The following is a 24,835-nucleotide window of genomic DNA, read 5'->3' as shown; positions in this document are numbered from 1 at the left end:
CTTTTTGTGGCATTTTCTCTGCCAGTAGTGGCACTGGACCCTGGAAGGAAAAAAAAGCAGTTGTGATGGTGTTTATCTACTGATGGAACAGAAAACAATGGTCACTGAGCAGTGAGAGTGTAACCGGAAAGAGACGAACTCTATCAGAATGTAAATAAAGGAGAAACTGTGACCTAGTCAAATGTAACTCTAGGCCAAGGGTACACCTTGCACATGCTCACTGTACTCCTGCAGAGGTGTGTGTAGGTGCAGTCTGGACTCTTCCCTTGTGTGTGTGCGCATGGGGCACTGATGCTGTGTTAATGGGCCCATGGAGGGGGCGCTAATTGATTCATTCTCCCCAGTCCTACTCTCATTAACACCCTTTCCCAGGGTAGCATGTATCTCTTCAGGCACCCCTATGGCCTCCCATGTGTCTGACTTTTCTTTCCTTCCTAACGGTTTGACTTTGAAAGGGAGAGTCCCAAACTTGGGTTCGGATCACAGATGGAAGTGGAGAGGGCGAGAACTGAAATCACTGGGATCCTGTTATTGTGATTTAGCAAACTGCTGATGATTATGCATGGTGTTTAATTTCTCTTCCCCTCACCCTGTGTTCACAGCATTCGTAGTGTGATGCAGAAGTACCTTGAGGAGCGAGATGAGCTGACATTTGACAAAATTTTCAACCAGAAGATTGGTAAGTTCCAGCAGTTCTTTCTTCCCTCTTTTCCCCTTTTCTTAAAAATGCTGCCCACAGTGAGGTCAGCATGCAGGTTGACAATTTGCTTGTGGTGGTCACTGGTCTGTGCATGTGAGAGATTCATTATCTGTGTGTCCAGTGGTTTACATTGTGCCACTCTCAATTCATGATTGTGAAATTTGACCATGAGACACAGAATCTTACCTGCGTTATCAATCTTGGGAATAGGCCTGCTTGTATTACATCTCAGAAAAAGACTGTATGTGAACAGTTGTGCGATCATGAATGGTTAGTGTTTGTATATCTTCAAGAAGAATATGTGTGCTGTAGCGGACAAGATCTTGTGCTAATACTTACATGGTGCTACTATATAAACCCAAAGCGTTGACATGGGGGAGAGCATTCCATCAGGCAAATGATTTGACAGTTTACATCAGAAGTGTAGTTCAGTCAGAATGCAATATGTCATTTTCAGGCATTGGCTGCGATAGGACCCTGAAACCTATCTTGAACCCAAGCCTGGTCTGATACTGATACTGTCACTGACATAATGGAGAGACAGTATGATGTGTCTTGGTCATGTGTCTACTGAACAACAACAATGTCAGACATTAGCACTGAGATAAGACAACCTTCTCATAGGCATTAAATGGCACTGAGTCTGTAATTACTATCAGCCCTGATAAACCAGAATAGGTGACTGATATCCGTAATTCTCTCTCAGCATTTCGTGCTTTCGAGAAAACTCCTATAAGTGTATATGCAATGAGGCAAAAGCACAAAAAGTAGCATCTGCCTCTTTTAGTCCACTTGTAGACACTGAAGGCCTCTTATACTAGTACAGTGAATTATGAGATTCACTTTTTAATGCCAAAAGAGGATTCATGATGACACAAGACATTAGCAAATCTGGCCCTTGGTGTCCAAAACCTGTTAAATCAGGAGCAGGTCCAGAAGACTGTTCAAGACTACTGAAAGAGCAGCCTTGTTTCAGTGTTCTAGCAAACTGCAAGCACACAGACAAAAATAAGTTATCTGTTTTTGTCAGCATGTTGTAATTATTTTCTAGACTTATTGAGCTTGGTCATGCTTGGTAAGTTGTATTTGATTTCTACAACCTATTATGCAATATTTTGTTGAAGTCTTGAAGTTTTGATGTTGAAACATCCCTTTACCCTAAATGCTTGTATAGGGCATTCTCACACCTGTAGTCTGTTTGCTGTGGTTTGACTCAGTGGAATAGGTGATAATTTAGTTGCATTATTCATCTGGTTTGGTTTGGTTTCACACGGCAAAAACCTTAAACCAAAATGTCCCAACCAAACAGACACCCTTTTTTGTAGTTGGGAACAAATGGACCAACTCATCACTAGTGTAATGTGCTGCCATGTAATTGCAGTTTAGCTCTTGGGTGTCAGTATAGCTGGCAAGATAAGCCATCGAATGTTAGCCTGGTGAGAATTGTACATCTAGTAGTTTTACATCTGTTGTTATTGGTCTCACTGGCTCAACTCCAACACTGCTGCTTGTCCTAACATCCATAACCACAAAGCAAAGATGTCTGGTCGAGGCCAGTGAGTACAATGCTTCTCTCCGCATTTTTACCCCACCCTGTTAAAGTCAACCAATTAAATATGACCCTTGGAGGGAGGTGGGGGTGCGCAGGGTTTGTAAAAAGCAGCTTTTCTCTTGTAGTCCTGAAGTATCTTAACATACCACATCAGGATTTTTCATTACACTGGAATATCAGGTTGCCATTACTTCAAAGATGCCGGTTGAGTGATCCCGACCCTTTCTCTGTTAATCTGTTTATAGCTTTTGCAGTGATGGTGTCGCGGCTTTGTTTGTGTTCAGTGTTAGCATTGGCGGTACAGTTGTTCAATGTACAGCATCATGTTTCCTGCTTCCTCTTGTACTTGAGTCTCTGTAGCAGTGCCTCTGCGGTGGCTCCTCTGAGCGTTTCCATTCTGAGCAGACAGGCAGTGAGCCAGTAGTCTGGGTGTACCAGGGGACCACAGCCGCCCTGCAGGCTTCTACTAGGTTTACTTACTGTTTTAGGTCTCAGCCCCCCTATGAGAATAGACTGCGGTAATTCTCCCTCCCTCCTTTTCTCTTTGTCTTCATCTCTTCCTCTGTCTCTCTGCCAGTGTATTTCCTTTTTGCTCTTTTTCTCTCTGTCATGTTCAGTGTTACCTTCTACTTTGTCCTGTTGTGTGTATGCGCATGTGTGTATGTGTGCTTCTTACACACCACTTTGAAAAAATTAAGGCTAATTCTTCCCTTCAATTTTTCTCTCAGCTCAGTTCTTTCTCAAGTTCTCTTTATTAATCTGTCTTCTCTCTCTTTATGCATCCTCACCATCTCTTGTCACTAGTGTTTCTAATGTTTAATTTATATAGGACATTCTAAGCTTCAGCAATGCATTGATAGTGTAAAAAAAAAAAAAAAACAAGACTGGAAATATAGGGTACAGTTTTTGATGCAAATTGCGTTGTTTGAATTGTGGGGGTTAAAGTAGGACAATTGATGGGTTGCTGTTTCCAGGTTCACAGATGGGATGCTAGAAGTGCAAGAAATGGGATGCTAGTTCTGAGTTCTTCCCTATGCACTTAAATCGGTATTTTTTAGGCTCACATACTTGTGTTTTAGGTGCATATGTAAGCATAATGGTGTTAGTAATGTAGGGGCCTGGATCATGAACATGGCTAGAGAACACATTGAAAAGTTGATTTAAACAGAAATCTAGCTTTCTTTGTTCTGCTCTCCCGGTTCAAATTGTCAAATTGACTGGTGTTTTGTTCTGTTGACTCAAGGAAGAAAATGTTGTGCATATGTTGCACTTTGATAACTTGCTTAACTTGATTGTTATGACTATGCAAGTGATTGATGCCCTGTCATCCTGCCAGTTGGAGGGAGCTTTGTCTGTTTACTAAAGCAGCATTTCATACAATTCAGAAGTCCCACCGGAGCAGCGGTAAAAAGGTGTAGCTTTGAGCCACTTCTGCAAAACTTATTTGCCTGAAATCCTGGACTTGTTTGAAAGCCAAAAGGTGATGGCAAAGCACTGCCTGTCTCTCCTCCTCTTCTATACTGCCTTCCGTCTTTATTTGTCTGTCTATCTTCCTGTCCTCCTTTGAGCCATACAGCATCACTTGGTTGCTGCTGGTCATTAGTCAGGTCTCATTAGCTGGTTTTCCACAACAGAGCTAAAACCAGGCCAGTCAGCGTGCCTTCAGTCCTTATATTCCAGGTGCTTTACCCCACACCTTAATCCCTTTAATTTATTAATTGGCTTGGCCACCTTCAGTGTCTATTTATTGTCTGCTTTGTTACAGGGAGTTGATTGAGCATGAAAATTTCTGTTTCATTTACAAAACACCGGTACAATAGCAGGCAAGTGGCTAATGTTTCAGATCCAAACCTAGAAAGAGCTGGCGATTTCTGCTCATCTTTCTTGGTGCATTACGTTGAACAGCTGAGAGATCTGATAGAACTGATAAGACTTATCTGTTATATCAAGCTTTGTTGGAGGGAGGATGGCTTAAAAAGGAATCCAGATAGTGTTATGTGTGGCAGCATTTAAGGTGTCACTGAGCATATGGAGTCTGTGCACTTTCTGAATTTGAATAGAAAATGTGTGGCTTTGCATAAGAGATAGCTGTCTAACATAACGTAAAACTTAGCACTGCTTGTGACAACAGAAATAACCAAATACCTGTTACAAAAACACAAATGATAACCAAACTCTTTATTTCCTTCATTCACTCAAACCTTTATTTTCCCATGAGACTCATGAAGAGAAAGACTCATTTGCTGTTTTGAAAAAGTACAGGTCAAACTTTGCTTTGCAGTGTGATATTTACTTGTTAAAGAAATCAAGTCTACTACACAGCTCGCCGCTGTGTACATGTCTGTTGCCTTAATTCCAACTGAAATAAATCCATAATGAGTACTATGACAAGCAAAATGAAAGGGCAAAGTGAGAGGAAATGGAGAAAAAAACATTTGGACACAACACCCATGCAGTCCAATTTCAAGAGAGTAATAACAGTTAGAGTCCACCTAAATAAAGACCTGGCATAGTTCACATTAAAATCCCCATGAAATGACCTCACATGACTTCTACTTCCTGTAAAACAGTATCTTAAATGTTGACATCATCCTGCACTAGTGGGTGTAAATTAAAATTTTAGCCAATAAAACCTTCACAAAACTTTAAATATCCTCTCTCATGCTCCTATCCCTTCAAATATAATTGTGTTTCTCACCCAAACTGCTATCCTTTTGGTTCACACTTGTGAATGATCCTTTCCTGCACTATGCTCCCAAACTTACTGTTTCAGCAGGAAATACACAAATCAAGAACATAAAAGTCCATTTCATGGACTTCCATACAGTCAACCTTGCATTTTGAGAAATTAATGTTTCAGAATTTTGCTGATAATGGATCAGTGTGGAGCTAAATAGGTTGTCAAATGTAGCCAAATGTTTTGGGGAAAAATTATTGGAACCATGCACAGTACCATTGCTGTTCTCTTAACACTATATCAAGACTAGTGTGCTGACACAACACTTCCTTGGTTGAGGGTTTCCATACATTGAATCTCATTCTGGATGCTTGGATGAGATAGATGCCAAAAGGAAAGACATCCAGCTCACGCATAGTGTGTGAAGCCTTTCAGGTTAAACTGCAGTGCTTCAGATTTAAACTAGAAGGTTATTTAAATCAGTGGTCTTGAGATCAGATATGTATGAATTCCTCACTCGTTTTAACACTCTTGAATGCTACTCTCTTAGCTCTCTTGGCATGACTTATTGTCCTTGAGTTTGGTGAGCCTTGTTACTGTCATGATGACCAAGATCATGGAGAAGACATAGCTATGCTGTTGGAATATTTATTTATCAGAGTTTCATTTTGTGGTTTTGAGAACATTTTGCAAAAAGGTGGAAAAAGCAGGGGTGGAACAACAAATAGATAATCAGTATATCGCTATACTTACTCTTGTGAGATGTTATCGATACTTATATGGATTTAAGTCTAAACTTAATTTGTGCAGATAGCACATTTGAGTCCCTATGAGGTGTATTTATTCCCTGCCATTACATATTTTAACTGCAGCTGTTCTGTCATGTTCATGTTGCAGTCACTGTGAATGTTTAAACAGAGAAACTCCATCGATTTGTTATTGAAAAATTATTTAGCCCTTTCATGGGTATTTTCCCGTCTTTAGTTACATATATTATGATGCATTATAGCTGATTATATTACAATATACGGCATATTTCACAATCATCTCTATTGTGATACCGTGGTTATCATGGGTAAATTATTGTGATAACATTGTATGGCATGTTACCCAGGGATTCCCACCCCTGACCAAATTCAGCAAGCATCAATATCTATAAAATGTTGTAAGGCTGGTAATTGTTTTGTTGTTAAAATTACCATCTGGAGAGTGCCCTTTGCTGTCCTGGATGGGCCATGAATTCATGTTCCCATATCGGTCCTGAGAGGGTAAGAGTCAGTGATATTTTTCTAGGCTTGGGTCCAGAGGTAAGAAAATCGTGTTTCAGAGATCCACCTGTTTCCATGTCATCTGGATAATTGTTCTTATGTGGACCCTTCCTTATGAATTGGTCAGACAAAACCTGGGGTCAGTCAGGGTGACCATTATGTAATGGACATTCTGTACACTAAATATAGCAAGCATGCTGGCCACTTCTTCACTTTGACTAATACTTTTTTATACACCTTTTTTTAAAGGACAACATGTCATTTGGAGTTATCTCCCATCTACATCTGACTGCCTACTGTATGTTTCCCCAGTTTTTGCATTGAATATGTATGTTATTAGATTTCATTTTTAACATTTACTTGTTTTTCATAATTTTTAAAAACCTAGTTTAAATAAGCTGCCTTCCCAGCTCAATAAGATGTTAATGTGAAGTCTGTAAGGTCACATATTTTTGAGGAATTATCTCTTCCAGGTAAGTGTCAGGTGATTGATAATCAGCACAGCGTAATGCAATATGCAACACTCAACTTAAGCACAGTGAAATAACTGAACCTTTGACAAACCAATTTAAGGCTTCATGTTTACTGTAATGCACATGCAATTTTCAAGTCTGTGGCAGTTGTTTTTCATTCAGTACAAGAATGAGTGGCAACAAATGGCATCTCTTAGTTCTGATATCACCACCAGGAATAATTTAAAGGAGAATGCCAATCCTAGCCTCATATTCAGACTGCATGACCATTCCATTTTCACAGCATTATTCAGTCTGAAATTGTCCCCTTGTTTGCCAGTTTCTGTAGGTGGAAGAATTTGAATCCCACTAATGGAGCTTTGATGTAGTTTTTCATATGGCATCGTAGCTGCGTTAGCCAGTTTACAGCACTTAACTTTAGCCAACCACAAAAATGTCAGTTGATGTTTGCACTTTGTACCCTTTATGAAATGTCAGTTTGTTGATGATAGCTCTATATTGCTAAAAAGCCAATGAAAAACATGTGGCCAAATGATTCAGTGAAGTCAGGCTAATTCTAACAAATAGTGCTAGGTCTTTTCGAGTGGGACTAGTTGATAAATTAAATTAAACATTTGCTAAATCCCATTGGCAGAACCCAAAAGCATCTTCCCCTATTCCGCTCTCAGAAATTATTTCCAATTGATTGATTGGCCTGGTCAATTTTTTATTTGAGAAATTGCAGTTGAATTGGGAAACACCATACCTGTATGAATTGTATGAATCACAGGTTTGGAACCTGGCATGGGTAATCCTGAACATTGGCACAGGTTTAAAAAACTCTGGTGTTATCCTTTAATCCCTTAGATGGCCTTTGTTTTGTTGTATAAACTGCACATATTGCCTTTTCTGGTTCAAGACCTGAAAATGTATAGGTCATGGTATATGTAGACTAAAAGCCATGCTGGCCGTGCTGCCTTTCTTAGTGAAATACTTGTCTGCTACCTCAGCAGCAGGAAAACACACCAAAACCTCAGCAGTAGTAAACCAGCGGCAGTGGGTGGTACGATGCAGTAATTGATTGACATGTACGCAGTTACTGTGCCAGAAGATGGCTATCCGTGAAAGTATGACTTTTTATTGATTCACTTGAAATAAAAGTGAGGACTGCAAGAGAAAAATCACATTAAGAGAAAAGTGCTCTGTCCTTGATATTTTCATGATCAGTATGAATGTGAAAAATACAGTGCCAACTGGATTGCCTGATTGGCTTCAGTGCTGGCTTCTTCTAAGCCAGCATTTTACAGTTGGCTCCTGTTTATCTGATCCAAGCCATTACTTTGCATATATATCTTCAGTAAACTTTGACCCCCATATTTGGTGCTGTGTCGTCATCCATACAGAAGGTATGCCATCAGTCACTGCTTGAGTTCAAGATTACTTGCTGTATCAAGACTGTGGGTATACAGTATATATACAGTATATTAATTCAGCACAAGATTGCAATTCTATTTTTTTTTTTTTTTTAACGGTGTGTGTTTGTGTGTGTGTGTGTGTGTGTGTGCGCGCGCGCGCGCGCGTGTGTGTACAGTCATTAGATTGACTTACTGAGTGTATTGATCATGACATAGTTCACCAAAATTGCTCAATCAATAAACAAATGCAGAGTCCACCCACTGAAGTAAATCTTTCTCTAATGATTTAATGATAGACTAGATTGTTTCAGTCCCATAAACATCATCTGGCCACTTGGCTGCTTCATCCTGAAGATCCTTAAATTGAAACTGAAGTGTTGATCTGATCTGTCATTAAACAACACAAGCAAGATTTGATTCATTGTTGATTGTTGTCGTTATCTGCCTTGCACCTGAGTGGCCAACCTATGTGTGCTCTACATCTTTTGTTATCAGTGACAAAGGTCATCCCATTAATTCGGTGATAGCATCTTTTGTCCATTGACTACTATCACACTGAAATATTAATGGACAACGTAGACACCCCATATGACCCTGTTAATGAAAACTGAAACTCTGGTTCATGGACTAATGGAAAATAGGAAGCAAAGATCTTCAAAGGCTGAGAGGATCATTGACAATGTTACTGGAGCCAACTGTCTTCTATTCCTATTACATCATCCCCACCTCTCCCTCACAGCTTGCTCCTCCTCTGTTTTTTGACTCTCACTCTTTAGCCATTTTTTTCCTTTTTTTTCTGAATGCAAGCCCCCCTCCCACCCCTCCCAGTTTCTCTCACTCTTGCCTTGGCATTCTCCCTCTCCATCTGTCAGACTTCTGGAATGGATGATGGAGAGTTGTGTGTTGCCTAGCAACTGTGGTTGCCATAGGAACCTGACCAGAACTGCTGTGTTTGCTCGTCGACAGGGAGAAATGAAATTGATTAAAGGAAGAATAAAATAGGTGATGAGAATGAAGAAGAGAGGAAATGGAGAGGGGGGCATTAAAGGGGAGCAATAAACGCCAGACCCCAGATGGTCTTTTACCCAGAATGCAGTGTTTCTTCTAGAGGCCAGGATGTGAATGTCAACAGTCTTTCCACTCTTCCGATCCTTTTCATCTCCATCTTTATCTCGGTTCCATCTCCTAATTATTCTTCTGTCTTCAGCCACTCCAATTTTACATTAAAAGAATGTAATCCCAACCATTTAGGTGTTCATTTTCACCTGGTGAAGGGAATTACTGGATAGATAAAATTCAGTGTAAAATACCTTGACCGTGATGAAGTATGGCACTTCTTCCTATTTTAAGAAACACTAAGTATTGCAGGTGGATAATATCACTGCATTAATTATTCATTTTTTATTTATGTATAGTATTTGGCTAAAATAGTATAATATTGCTAATATTGCTAGTATGACTTTTGTCACTTCTGAGATCGTTGTACTAAACATCATCAGTAACATTGAATTTCAGACAAAAATATTAATACTGAACAGTGAGACAATATTTTGTACTTCATAGTCTATGAACATTTTAATATCATAATATCTTAAGCCCTTCTAGCCTAACACACACACACACACACACACACACATGCACCACCTGCAGTAAAGATTTTAAGCACAGACACAGAGAAGATAAGAGAAGGCTTTTGTTGATTCTCAAGATGCATCCTGGCCCGGGGTTTGTTCTTGTATACATGTACTCATTTTCCATATGTACATGCAAATACAAGTGTGTGTGTGGTAGGCTGATGGATTGCCATCTCTGTGCTCACGCAGACTGATCTAATGGCTACAGGCTGCTGATGGATTAATTGAGTAGTCAGTGGCATTATTTCCTCTCCCTTTCTCTCCCTCTGAGACTCACTCTTTCTCACTCACAAACAACTGTGTTTACACACACACACTTAGAAGTGCCATTTAGCGATGGATTGATACACTTTGTGGTTTGGATTGATGCACAAAACTACATCAAACAGTGTTTGTTAGTGAAAACCTTTGCAGTCTTAAGCCATATGATTTTTCGGGAGGTTAACACGCAGACAAGACACAGGGAGATAGCTGTAAAAGACGTCTTGGTGGAGGCCCAGGCCTGCTCAGTAATGTTAAAAGCAAGTGATATGCCTGCTAAGGTTGATTATCGTTAAACCTGGGTTGTAGCTGTAGAAGAATCAGCTTTGTTAACCTCAGCAAACACTGGTTGTTTGGCTTTGTTAGCTAGCTAACTAGCCAGAAGGCTAATTTAGCTAAGCAAATATTGTAAAGGTTGATTTATGCTTCTGTGTCAAAGTGTTTGGTCGTGGCGATACAAAAGCAAGTTTCACAATATTGTGACCGAACACCTTGATATCAATGGAAAATATGTTTATATTTGTCTCTATTTTCATAAACATCCTGAGTAGAATATGACTAGCAAACTTAAAGAACCTCCAAGGCACAGTTTTCTGTTTAAAATATTTAAAATTCCTTTATTATTACATGGCTAGGTACAGTTTAAAAACCGGACTGCTTACCAATGCAGTTCAGCTCCCTCATCGTGATTTTGATAATGTGACAACATTGCAAGGATGACTATTGGTGCTTTCACAAAATGTTTACACTATGAGATTTTTGATGAAAAATAATTTGTAATGTGGGTATGATGATCAAGCAGGTAGGGGCAAATAATAGAACAGCAACAACAGTCTAGCCTAATGTTCTCAGAAATCTGCAACCCTTTACTGTAATGACCAGGACTGTAGAAACCAGGACAAGACAACAGTTATTCCACATCACAATATTACGATATCTAGTCTAATTGTGCCAATATCAAGATAATTTCAGCATACTGCCCAGCCGTAGTCTGCGTGTTGACTGGTGAAACACTAGTGAAAACTGAAGTAACTGTTTACACATAAATGCGCTGTTAGCATTTTTTTGGTAGGCTTTAGTGAGCAGTAGAGAACTAAAATACATTTGAACATGTGCGAGACTCCAGGTACACATACTCACATCCAGCCACTATCCGGCACTCAGTAACGATGAGAGGAAGATAGCACCGCTGCTGTCCTATATAACAGCTAGGAGGGGAAGTGGTATAATATCACATTTTCCAAAATGGGTCAACTATCCCTTTTTAAAATGTATTCTACTCTCTCTGAAGGGCATCTTCTTACTGCACACCACACAGGAAAAAAAAACAAAAAACAAAAAAACGCTTTAAGTTCAGAGAATATACCAACCCCTGTGTATGTATATTTCTGGTATAATGAAGAGCAGTTGGCTGTTGCTGATTTCATCTATGATTTTTTTAGTCACACATTGCATACCATTGCATTTTGTAATGTGTGAAATTGCTTACCAGCAAGTTTTGTCTCACACCTTGTGCCGTTAGCGCAATACCCTGCCTTGCCTTCAATGCTATGTAATGGCAGTCGGGCTATTAAAATGCTGCGTGGTTGTTGGTTTACAGTTTGAGTCACATGTATATAAACTGTAGAGGCAGACTGAAGCTTTTCTGTGTATTACCCACTTTACTTTTTTCCTCTGTCTCATAATCTCTCTGCATCTCTCCCTCTCCAGTCTCCAGTTTTTGGCTTCAAGCCTGTGTGTGTACAAGTGTTTTTGAGTTTGTTTGTTTGTTAACTCTGTTGCTGACTCTGTTTTGGAGACTGAACCTGTGTGTCTGTGTCCTAGACAGTGTTTATAGTCTGGTTCGTTTTTTTTAACCTGTTTGTGTATTTGTTACTCATTCTTTGAGTGACCATATCTGTATTGCAGTTATTGAATTTTTGCTGTGTATTTGCTGTGACTCTTATAGAGGCAACAAGCCTCTTGTTGCCAGTGTGGATGTGACATAGCCCTTTGACATGGTGAGCCAAATGCAGACAGATCATGTTCTTTATCCTTATGTCCTGTCTGTATATTCAGTCTGTTAGCACAGCTGCAAGGTCAACTTTTTTTTTTTGCTTTGTATTGTCTCTTCACATTTAGGGTCTGTGTGTGTGTGTGCTTGTATGTAGGTGTGGGAACAGCAGCTCTCTTGTCCTGTTGTTTTCAGTATACCAAGAATTTGTTGTCCCCAGTAAATCATTCAAACTAAGCAACAGAAATTCTAGTTTGCTCAGACATCTTGTTTAGCATATTCAATGCAGCAGCCTTTGCAAACACACAAAGTTTTTCCAGGATGAGACATCCGTTCTGTAATTTGTTTAAGAATTTGCAAACAGTCTGAAGGTAAAAGCTGTTGTTCTGAAAGCCCTGTACCTGCCTGAGTTAAAGTGCTCTCAGGGTGTTTTGTATCACTCATTCTCACCGTAAATCACTGCCAAATTCAAGTGATAATAACAGCTAAAAATGCAAAGGACAGGCACTCCGGTGGCTCATCTGGTAGAGCGTCTACATCATAGCAAAGCTGTGTCCTTACTACTGCGGCCTGGGTTCGATTCCAAGCGGAGCTCTTTCCTGCATGCCATTCCCTCTCTCTCCTCTGTCTTTCCCGTCTCTCTTCACTGTCACTATCAAACAACAGAGAAATGCAGGAAAAAAAAGAAAAAAAAAAAAAAAAAACTAAGGGCTACACAGTAGGAGTCGAGCTTTTGCTAGAGTTAACATATTAATTTATAATGCACCATTAACTGCCCTTCTGCCCTTCTGTCATGTTAAAAGTTGGTTCTTTTTTGCAGAATTTTGTATGATGGCTTTAACGGTGTGTTCTCCCGTCAGAAAATACTGTACAGCAGAATAGATGATTTTGTATTTTTGCCGTGCTGGAAAGCGGGGGTCTACTGTATATGTCACCCAATCGGTCAGCAATTAGGTCCAGAGAGGAACATAACTCCAAATCTATTTTGTGCATCGCTTGAATTTCAGAGCTCATATTCATGTTGGCCAGGGAGTCAAACCTGGCAATTTGTGACACCATGACCTTCCCTCAGAAATGTTTTAATTGTGACTACTGATGTCTCTAAAAAACTATTTCAGCATTGCTATGAAATTCAGGTACAACATTCATGTTGGCTATATGACGATACTTGCCAAGTCTGGTGACTCCATGACCTTCTCTCTATCACCACCAACAGGTCATTTTTTTAATATTGCACATTAATACCTCAAAAAGCAATGGCCAAGCAGAGCATCTGCATTAGAGCAGGGCATCTGCATTAGAGTAAGTGACTTGTTATTAAATGTATGGGAAATGTATTATGTGGATTAGTTTATACTTGTGAATTAAAATGTGAATTAGTTTACATTTGGCATGTTACAGAAAAAAAAGACTTAACTGTATTTTTAAGTTTCACTTTCATTTTCACAATGGGAGGCTCTGTCAGAATGAGTTTAGCACTACTATATACTGGTTGGCCTATCGCCAATTTATTAGCATGACAAGATGTACATTAGGCACAATGTTAGAGATTGGTTTAGATCAGTTACACTAACTTTATATTTTGTAGCAGCTGGGCTAATGCTGCACTGGTGCGCTACAAACAACCTTATGCACAGGAAACATTGCAGAAACTGCTTTATGAAACTGAAATATCACACCACAGTGAAGGGAAGTTACCACCACCAGGGATGGTCTATAGTGTTTGGATAAAAGAGCAATAGCTGTCAAAGACTTTAAATCAAAAAGACTGCAGAGAGGACGGGTAAACAGTTTTGAAATTCAGAATGCAGTTCTTAACATATTGTTGTTTGTTATTCCTGACGTGGTACATGACTAAATTTCTGTCACGTATTACACACACACACACGCACACACACACACGCACGCACGCACGCACGCACGCACGCACGCACGCAGACACACACAATTTCACATAAACTCACTCACTCTGGTTGGCTTGGTGCTGGCTGTCTTCCACCAGTAAAGGTCAGTGTATGTATAATGCAACAGAGGCAAGCCATCTTTCTAACTCAACATCACCCTTGAATGAGAGTTTTTTCCTCCACCACAGATTTCACACTTTCACCTATTCACCAAAAAAAAAAAAAAAAAATGAACAGTAGCATTTTTAGATACACTCACATGTCAGAGATTGGCTGATAGTAGGGTTTCAACACACTGCTCTGTGAAGACACATTTGAGCTGGGAACTTTTTTTTTTTTCTGCAACAAAATCATATTTTTAAATAGACTTTGGATTGTGTCAGCATGAGGCTAAAGTGTTCTGTATTTACGTGTTAATGAATTCTATTCTATTACAGTGAAAAGACCTGGTTTTGGCAGAGCATATGCATGTGAGAGAACAGCATGTGAGCAATTTGAGCACCAGTAAAAAACGTTTTGGTGCTCACTTCCTGAATGGTGACATTGGCGAGAACAGACAGAAAGCGAGAAGACAAAGGGAAGGATCACGCTGTGTGTGACGGGAGTGTGTGACTGATGGTGTTCATATTGTGTGTGTGCGCGAACTCTTTGGTTGTACTTCCTGGTATACGGCAAGCATGCAAGTGTCTCACAAGGCCGGTTGAGTATGTGCAGGCCATGGAGGACAGAGGCAGCCATTAGAACAAGTCAGCTGGTTATTTTTAGACAGCTCAGGTTATCTCACAAATGAGACGAAGCCCAGAGAAATTTACATCTGATTTTAGTGTGTGTGCATGTGCTTGTATATGTCCGTCTGTCTTCTGTGGAAGAGGCCATTTGTTGAATTAGCTGGGTGGTGTTGAAGTGTTCTGTGATTAAGGTTAATCCTTGACTCTTCTGTCTCTCTTGCCCACCTCCTCTCTCTAATACCTCTTCTGCATGTTTAGTCCTTGCACTTGCTAAGTGTGCCTTTGAGAAAGGATCTCCTCTGTGTGTGTGTGTGTGTGTGTGTGTGTGTGTGTGTGTGTGTGTGTGTGTATAAAGGTGGTGGTGGTTGTGGGGAGTGGCACAGGTACCGTTTTGCAAACAAGGATGCCCTGTGTACTCACTGATTGTGTGTACATAAACCATGTGTGCATTCATGTGCATTTGTTTGCATGAGGGTTACTGTCAGCCATGGAGGAGAGTGACTCCAGTTAAGGAGGAAATGATACATCATGTCTGGAGGAGAGATAAAGCAGAGGGGAAGAAGTGAGAAGGGTTGATACCAGTGCCGCTAGGCCTAAACAAATGGCTTCTGCTCTGACCAAGCCTTAAACTGATTCCATCGGGCCAGTAAAAGCAATAAATGGCACTTTTTAGAAGCTCAGGCGAGCCATGTATTTTCTGTTGTATTTTCTGTCGGGTTTAAACATGTTGCAACGCCAGAATTTTTGTGATTGATACCAACACTGGTGACATTCCACTATTTTCAGTTATTTGACACCACAGCAAAACAGAAATCCCACTCAGCACACAGCCCTTTATCATTATTATTAAAAACATGGTGTAAACATTAACAAGGAAGCAGAAACTTGTGTTACAGCTATTTAAACATATAGGCTAAGATGCTTTGTTAATATAAGAATTCTGGAATAAGATTGTGTTGATACTACAACATATACAACTAGTATAGCTGTTTTTGTTTTTGTGTTGTAGTTGTTTTTTTTTTGTTTTGTTTTGTTTTTTCAAAATTGCACTATTGACCTGGTACCTAAGTATTGATTCTTGTCACATTCCCAGTCCCATCCCTTCTATGAATGCTTGATTTCTGTAAGTACATTGTATCTTATCCTTATCTCGATAACACTCCTCTGTCCTACAGTCCCGCCTGCCATTCTTTGTCCTTAGCATGCCTTTAAAGGACTACAACAGTGATTTTGAATGTTAAGCCCATCTACTACATTTTCCCCTCATTTTATATTGCAACAAACCATTTTGCAAATCATGTGGGGGTACTAAAGATTTCACAGCATATAATCAAAATGTCTTGATTGTCAAATATGAGTTTTTTGTTTGAGTTTTTTGTTAGGTGGGAGTTGAAACACCCACCTAATAATGTTCTGCTTCTGCAGCCAATAAAGTCATCACCATTCATAAACCTCTGAACTGATGAGTGACTGTGTAGAGCAAATGTTTCCCTTGGGACTATTTTCCCTGGCAGAGGGACTGTTTCACTCCGCCCAATTTCAAGTCATCACAACAGTGCTGCTGCTTTTAGGAAAACTAATGTGGATGACTTAATTACAGTGATGGAATACCGGTGTTGAGAAAGTTTGATGTCTTTGAAAGTTAATTTACATACAGTAGTGCAATGCATGGAAACCACTAGCTGGATCAAAGGTAGGAAAATGATATGGGAGTTCTAAAATACAAGTGCTTGCCTTGAGAAAAGATTAGCAGAAAAATATTGTGTATGCTTTTTTTTTTTTTTTTTTTAGATATTAGGCTGAACATGCAGAATCACTGGTAAGGTGCTTTGAGAACATTTAGAAAGAGTTGAGTGTGATCAGAGCCGTGTTCTGTGTCACACTGGGATCCTGTTAGCCATCTATTTTAGCCCAACTAATACCTGGGGCTAATCAGGTGAAGCCACCGGGAGAGGCAGCCAGGAGGATACAGACACACATGCTGAGAGCCACCTTGCCACACCAAAACACACATACTCTGTTTCTCTCTCTCTCTCTCTCTCTCTCTCTCTCTCTCTCTCTCTTTTCCTTTCTTTCTGTCATTGTCTCTCTCTGTATCTATTCCTCTCTGATGTAGGTTTTGTTTTGACCAGTAGCAGCTGTGCCATCTAATAGTGTGATGATGATGATGATGATGCAGTGAAAGCCAGGGGTATCACTATTACCCACACAATGCATGACCCAGCCTGTCGGTTAGCAGCACAGGACCAGTTTTACCGCAGGCCTACTGTACATCTTATCTGTCTCTTCAACATCGCACACATGTACCCGGTAGCCATGGAGGCAATTGCTATGGCAACAGCTGGTCTCATCTCTGTGATCAACTTGTGCCCCCACCCTCAAATTGTGATTAAATGAGTTGATTTGACTACATGTCACTGTGAGATGTTTGTCCATTGTTTTGTGCGTGAGTGTGAGAGAGAGAGTGACGCAGAGATGTGTCATTTGTGTGGTAACATTTTTTGTAATTAGGGCCGATATTTTTCTGTGTACATGTGTAGGACCATTTGCCCATGAGTGATGGTGTGAAAAGACACACTGTCAGAGGTTAAAAAGACAAAGGCACGGTTGTGATAATCTGTCTGGAAGGAGATTGACTTAGAAGAGGACAATCCATTATTAAGGCTAATCCAGTCAGTGCACCTAAAGTGGGGATGTTCCAATCAACTTTTTTGTTTCTGTTCATTACAGAGTCATTTGACATTGAATATCTGCCAATCTGACTTTCCTCTTTGCAAACAAACAGCTGGGTGCCACAAGAGTCACTGATTGCTCTAAAATAAGTCCAAAGCGAGGAAAGTAAGCTTAATCAGTCAATTAAATAGCTACATTAAGAATAAATAGTGTACAGCATTGCAGCATTTCTTTTATCTTTAATAGTCTTTGTCATTATAACTAGGTTCAAAATAAATACCTTTCATTCCACTAAAGCTGAAAACAGCTCTGTTGTTGCTGACCTTTGAAATACTTACAATGCAAACATTACACACCACTGTCAGGCTGCTGTCTGTCTTCAGACAAGATTGAGTGTCTTGCCTCAGTCCTCATGGCATGCCTTACAGCTGTAGGTGACAGTCGAGGCTGCCTGTTTACTGCACATATCATTTTTACGACTATTAGCATAAAGAGATTGGAGGGAAAGAAATCAGTGGATCACAATGTGATTGTCAGTTCAGTGTAAGTTAACAGTTACGGTCAGCTGGAATTCATTTTGCCTATGTTCCTACTACAAGTTGAATTGGCCCAACTGAATTGCCTACATTTGACACAGATGAGATTTGTTTAATCTTTTCAAATCAGATTTGGACCACTTTCATATGTCATATTAAATCAAATACAGAGCTGATTTGTGATGATGTGGCATTTTTGTCATTACTCCTATTCTTTTTCAGTAGTGGTGAGCCAAAACAAAATATGGAGGATAGCAACAATGACAGGGAGACAGTGAGGTTGCGAATTTAATCGATAAATGGGAAGATGCCTCAAACTACGCCCTTTTTGGCCTTCTTGCCCTCTGTCTCAACAGCCAATAAACTGTCCCATGCCACAAACAATTGAGGAAATGAACGCTTGCACATGACGTGCAAATGTGCAATTTGTGGGAATTACTTGGCTGTTCAGTGTGCATAGAACAGAAGTGATCAGGGCCAATTCTGATTCTGTCCTAAGGCAGATGCTACAAGTCCCTTGTAAGGTTGTGCAATATAGACAAAATCATCTATCATGATATGGATAATTTTGTCTCTCAGTAATGATATATATCACAATATAGCCTAGTATGTTTTCTGTAAAGTTGATGAAAAACTTGTTTATACAAAATGACCCCATGCATCATGACTTCCTTTTAAAAATTCTTTGAACTGAATAAAAATGAAAGGCACTTTCTTTTTTCTTCTTTTATTTGGAAGAGACATTGAACAGAACTGTCGTAAATGTGACAAAACATTGGACATTAAATAAAATAAATACCCAAAGTAAACATAACTATTTTTAGGTTTGATTTTTGCTTTCAACATTTGCCTTCCATGTAGCTCACACCTTTTGACTCTCCCTGTGCTGCATTTCTTGGTTCTTCTGTAAGTGGAAGAAGAGTTTTGTTGTGTTGGAGTCTGATGTGGGAACCGGTCAGCAGCATACTTTGCAGAGTACTGTTTTTTGGTCAGATTTCATATATCCAAACCACGTCAAAACAACATAAGTACCCCATACCCAAAAGTACAAGTTCCTCATCTTGTCTTGGTTTGGCTGAGCCCTGTTCTGTATTGGAGCATTTGAGGGGAGTTTTGTTCTGTTTGACTCTCCTCCATGTCTGTTTGTTATTTGGGCCCAAGTGTAGCAATGGTGCATTCAAGACAGCTAGGAGCTCCAACTCAATGTAAATACCATGATGCGGCTTTTGTGACAATTGTGATAGAAACAACAGAGGAAAATCTATCGATAGATTTTTTTTTTCTCACAGCCTAAAATGCTGGTCACAGAAGGTGGCGTATATACGACTGATTGGTCCAGAACGACATTTGTGGGTGATGACATGTTTACTTACGCCACGTTGATGAACTGTATTTACAATGTAGGCTACAGAACAGTCACCCACATTGCCTCATGCACTTGAATAATTTGGTTATTCACCATTATGCACTAATTATCTGATTTCTAAAATGCCAGGTAAACAAGAAAGCAGGTTTCCATAATCAGGGTAAGGGATCAAGGATTGTAAGGCAGCTAGATGTCTCCTGGAGAAACTTTATTATTGTGCCATGTCAACCCATACGCTGATGTCTGAATGGCTTTTTCTGTGTGCTCATGCACCAAGGCAGACAGCAGATAACGAAATGGACAGGAGAAACATATTAACAACACACTGTACAACACCCGAGAGAGTAAAAAGTACATGCTCTACATGGTTGTTGAAGAACGCTTAATAATGTTAAGGCAGCACTACATGTGATGAAAATATATGGAAACAAAAAACACATCTGCCGCCGCCTGCTTCCACGCTCGGGAGCGGAGGGCAAAGCTCTGGGAAATCCCCATCAGAGGGGAAACCTGGTTATTTGGGTGAGTTTATGTATGCAGGGTTTTGAGTAGTTGGCGTATTGTGGCACATGTATATGTGTTACTCTTTCCTGCAAAAACCCAGTTGCTCTCAATTTTTTTTATGTGCATGTAAACTTACAGAACATATCTTGTGCTTGTTTTTGTGTCTCACAGGCTTCCTGCTGTTCAAAGACTTCTGCATGAATGAGATTGATGAGGCTGTGCCACAGCTCAAGTTCTATGAAGAGGTGAGTGTAACGTGTCTGGTCTGCGTGTGGGATTAGAGGGCATCATGGAATGGGTGAGAGATCAGGCTGTAATCCTGCTCATTCAGATTTAGCTGCCCTCGAAAGCGCTATGTGTTGTTTGTTGTTGTGTTAATCTGACCTGGTGTGTGTGTGTGTGTGTGTGTGTGTGTGTGCGCGCGTGTGTGTGTTTCAGATTAAGGACTATGAGAAGCTTGACTCCGAGGACGAAAGGTTGTGTCGCAGCCGGCAGATTTACGACGGCTACATCATGAAGGAGCTTCTGTCTTGTTCACATGTGAGGACACTTCCAAACCCTCATGGTGTCACTAACAAAATTTAGCTTAAGTTCATGCACAGCCACCAGAAGTTAGTTTTAGTCTCAAACTTTTGATTAAAATACATCATAGTCATTTGAGTTGTGTGAGTTTTAGTCTCATTTTTACCAACAGAAACTTCAGGTGGCTTTATTTTAACTTTTAATCTAATTCTACTAAATCATTTTTCACATTTTATTGTCTGTAAATTCCTCATTAAATTATTTGTCAGTGACCTTTATGCATAGATTAATCTACTTTCCTCATAGTTTCTTGTATTTTATATGTAGTGTTTGTTTATATGCTGTACTCTATATCAGAGCCTATATATCTGTTGCCTTCCAAACAGATCAGAAGCTGTGTTTTCATTAATCTATTTCTGGTATTTTTGTCTTTTTTTATTTTTTTGATGAAAATTTCATTAGATTTTATTAGAGTTTTTATCAACAAAGATTTGTGGGATTTTTTTTAGTTTTCATCTTGTTCTCATCCTGGAAAAAGCGTTGATGAATCAACAATATTCACACTGCACTGAAACACAACTTGAAATGTACATATTTACTGCTGTTGCCAGTGTGTGTGTGTGTGTGTGTGTGTGTGTGTGTGTGTGTGGAAATCCACTTATGGCCTTCTCAGAATCTCTGTAGTGCACATTAAAATGAATATCACAGCCAGACTAAAGGAGGAAGTCAACAAACACACACACACTCATTGCAATAGTGTACTCTGCATTCAGAGTCACACTGGGGGGGGGCAGATCCTGACTTGTATAGTTGCTTCTTTTTTTCCCGTGAGGTTTTATTTCCTTCTCTGTTTCTCAGCCGTTTTCCAAGAAAGCAGTGGACCACGTTCAGACTCACTTGGCAAAGAAACAGGTGCCCCCAACTCTCTTCCAGGTAAGACTTCTCAGTACATTCATGTGCACACAATCAAAAAAACAGGTGTAGTATAATGTATGTGTTTTTTTTTCCAAACTGGGATGCAGTGTGATTGAAAGTGTGTTCAAGCAGTGCAATGTATTGCTGAATTAATAATGTGCAGGAGCAAAGAATGATTAAATGTAAGTCATAGCACATACCTTAGGCTGAGGAAATTCACATTTTTAAAGTGTTTTGAAAAAGAAATCATTGGCGCACTTTGTAAGTACCACTAAACCAATAAAAACATATCATTGCTGTTCTCTGATTCATCGTTTAAGCCATAATACACTTAGCTTGGGTCTTATAAAAATGGCACAAAGCCCATCTACATTAAAATAAAAAAATTGCAAGGAGGAGGTGCAAGGAATTGTCTGCTCTGAGGTACTATAAAGACTCACTAAATCTAATCATAAATTTTACCTTACAATCCACATTGTAGTGGATAATACTTAAGGTTATACTGTTTATTAATGAGTCAATAATTCCTCTAGTTTGTGAGCCCGTATTGTTCATTGCATTCAGTTATCAACAGCATCATGCAGTGCACCGGGTAACACCTCTGTTTAAGTGCAAAGACAAAGTCTTGCACTTAAGACTTGCTATGAAACGAGAGTTCAGCAGGTCAGACAGGAGGGCTACAAAGGCGACAGAAGTCTAACACAAAGACAAACCACTGAGTTTGAGAGATTAGACACTGAGCAGTCCAGCTCACAGTGCAACAGGAAATGAGCTGTGTTGATGCTTCTAAGGAGAAGTCAGCATCTTGGACAGTACATAGATCAGGGGATCTGTGTGGTATTGAAAAAAATCTGTCAGAAATCTCTATACAATGCCTTAAAGGGTATTAAAAAGTCTTACATTTCATTTACAGTGGTGTCAAATGTTTTTGTAGTTGCATTGCAGAGGACATTAATTTATGGTTTTACTGCACTGCTGGGAGCTATCTGTGTTGTGGGTGGGTCATGACGTTTTGTTAAACGTGCTGTGTCGGTTCACTAGCACAACATTAACAGGGTGTGCTTTCTGTCAGCTCTAATGTCAGTTGCCTCTCTCTTCTCAATCGAGTAGTTCACAGCATGTTGGCTTGCTCGCCTTAGTTTGTTCGTCCTCCGACAGTGAAGTGTAAATGTAGTGATCCCTGGCTTGAAAATATACCTGAAAGTCTGCATCAAGCGAGATGTACAATGTGCAGGGAAACTTTCTAGCTTGCAATGATGGGGACAATGGTATTGGAGTTCCACATGAAAAAGCAAAACACATCTGATTCACCAAAACATGTCAGGAGCTCTGGATGCTAATGTAAACAAGTAGCATCTTAAACCAACTCATGAATATTTCTTTTATTAAGAGCCCTTATTGTCAATAAATCTGTGTATTTAAAACAATTCCAGTCACTTATGTAATTGGCCATGAAATTGGTGTTAACTTCCATTCTAAATGGTATTTCACTTGTTGAAACCTGCAAATACAATCACACACAAAATATGCACATGCAGAAAACTTATACTGAGTTACTGAGACACTTAAACAGACAATGAAATACCATAGATACTCAGGAGCACATTCACACCCACCTACACACTGACACAGTCCTAACTATTTATGTGTGTGTCTCCTACAGCCATACATAGTGGAGATCTGTGACAGCTTGAGAGGGAAGATCTTCCAGAAGTTCATTGAGAGGTGAGACATGGGAGATGGAGTCGAGGAGGGGGGCAGTGAGAGGGGAAATCACAGGTTGGAAGCGCGCAGTGTTTTCCCGGTCCTTAAACTTGCACTACATTAATCCACCTCTCCCTTTTCCTCAGTGACAAATTTACTCGTTTTTGCCAGTGGAAGAATGTGGAGCTTAACATCCATGTGAGTAGTAGCTTGTAACATAATTGGAAGGAACCCTGTTTCTTTCTCTCGCCTTTGTTGACATTCGTCTTGTCCTCCTCCCTCTTCAGTTGACCATGAATGACTTCAGTGTGCATCGGATCATCGGCAGGGGCGGCTTTGGAGAGGTGTATGGCTGCAGGAAGGCTGACACAGGGAAGATGTGAGTAACACAACACTTAGAGGAAGTGGACACTGGGGAGAAAAATGATTTAAAGTAAAACATGTGATCACCGCCTATTGGATATCTCTTGTCACAGGCTGGAACGCACCAACAAGGATTAATTTTTAAACCAGATTAAATCACGGTTCACCATTAAATCCTGTTGCATCAAACTTTAAAATGAAGAAAGATTAAACCCAAATCTCTCTTTGAATCTCAGTTTAATTTTTATTCTAAATTGTTCTAGATTACATTTAATCCTGTTGCACTAAAACTTCAAACTCCAATTTAAAATATGACAAGCTCCTATCTTTACTTATTCTTTGAGGAGGTTGAACTTTTAGCCTTTTCAAACCCTTGCATATTCTCTTGATTTCTTTCAAAAACCTGGATACAAAAAATGTATTTTCAGAAATTACAAGAAAATTTGATTTGTAATTGTTGCATAGATGTCAGATTTCTTGTGTTTTAAATGCATATGAAATGCTTTCACAAGCATTTAACTGGAATGATTTAATTTTTCTTTTAACTGCTTAGATTTACCTTAGATTTATTAAACCTGGATTGTTTTGTTTGTTTTTTTTTAATTGTGCAACAGAGCTGTGCTGCATTTTAAATCTGATTTGCTCATTTTAAACCTAGCTTTACTAAACTCTGATGAGACCTATTCTGAGAATTAAATGTTTGTGCAGCCCAGCCTTCATGCCAGTGTGTTTTTATGTCTATGTCTGCACGTGTGTGTCAGGTATGCCATGAAGTGTTTGGACAAGAAGAGGATTAAAATGAAGCAGGGGGAAACTCTGGCGCTCAACGAGAGAATCATGCTGTCATTAGTCAGCACAGGGGTGAGTTGTACACACCAGGGGCCTCTTCTGCAAAACATAACCACTTTATTTTTGCTGCACTAGCCTACATACACCATTTAGTTATTTTGGACACTCATACTCACCTAAAAACATGAACATGCAACCCAAGAAAACAATTCAAAATCTATGTTCCCAAAAATATTTAACTCAGTGAAAAAAAGCACGCCAGCTGATGTCAGCATAAACACTAGTGACATTAATAGTTCTTGTTCAAACTGTTTTCTCTGTTCCCGTCTCTAGGACTGCCCATTCATTGTGTGTATGACGTATGCCTTCCACACTCCCGACAAGCTATGCTTCATCTTGGACCTGATGAACGGTACAAAGTGGTTTATTCCTCCTAGGACGGTCTCAATCCTCAACTCCTCTGTTCCCGAGACAGGAAGACAGGATTACCTAGCCTAATACCAGCCAATCAGGACGTTGCCCCCTCAGAGAGCAAGGATTTATGGGACTTCTGACCTCACTAATGACGCGCCACCTAATTGGAACCCACTCACATTATCCTTCCCAATATCTGCCTTCCTTTTTTAACTTCACACACCTCATTTCCATCTGCTTAGTTTGGTCCAATAGCCGACCAGCTTAGTTCCGAACTCAGCTCCATCAGGGAATATACTGAACGCTTGCAGCCAGTCTCATATGACTCTAACTCATTAATAATAATGGTCTGAGTCATTATTTAAAGTCAGTGCTTCAGTCATCCTTGTGCATCCATGGTCGTACAGTGTTTCAGCTTCAATCTATAATGCTATAAATGTGCCATGCAATAGTCAATACATGTTA

General features: G+C 39.8%; 1 protein-coding gene across 2 annotated transcripts in view; it reads left to right on the top strand.

Moving 5' to 3' along the window:
- Positions 1 to 24,835, top strand: part of grk3 (G protein-coupled receptor kinase 3) — a 56,503-nt gene that overhangs the window by 14,099 nt on the left and 17,569 nt on the right. For both annotated transcript variants that reach the window (XM_030065980.1, XM_030065981.1), the window contains exons 2-10: positions 603 to 679; positions 19,835 to 19,908; positions 20,102 to 20,203; positions 21,044 to 21,118; positions 22,764 to 22,825; positions 22,951 to 23,002; positions 23,092 to 23,183; positions 23,929 to 24,028; positions 24,290 to 24,368. In XM_030065980.1, coding sequence (XP_029921840.1) covers positions 603 to 679; positions 19,835 to 19,908; positions 20,102 to 20,203; positions 21,044 to 21,118; positions 22,764 to 22,825; positions 22,951 to 23,002; positions 23,092 to 23,183; positions 23,929 to 24,028; positions 24,290 to 24,368 — 713 coding nt within the window. The remainder of the gene's footprint in view (positions 1 to 602; positions 680 to 19,834; positions 19,909 to 20,101; positions 20,204 to 21,043; positions 21,119 to 22,763; positions 22,826 to 22,950; positions 23,003 to 23,091; positions 23,184 to 23,928; positions 24,029 to 24,289; positions 24,369 to 24,835) is intronic.

Source organism: Myripristis murdjan, chromosome 12 (genome assembly GCF_902150065.1).
Source record: "Myripristis murdjan chromosome 12, fMyrMur1.1, whole genome shotgun sequence".
Taxonomy (NCBI): domain Eukaryota; kingdom Metazoa; phylum Chordata; class Actinopteri; order Holocentriformes; family Holocentridae; genus Myripristis; species Myripristis murdjan.
Note: the sequence above shows the minus strand (reverse complement) of the source record. Positions and strands in the feature narration are given on the sequence as shown.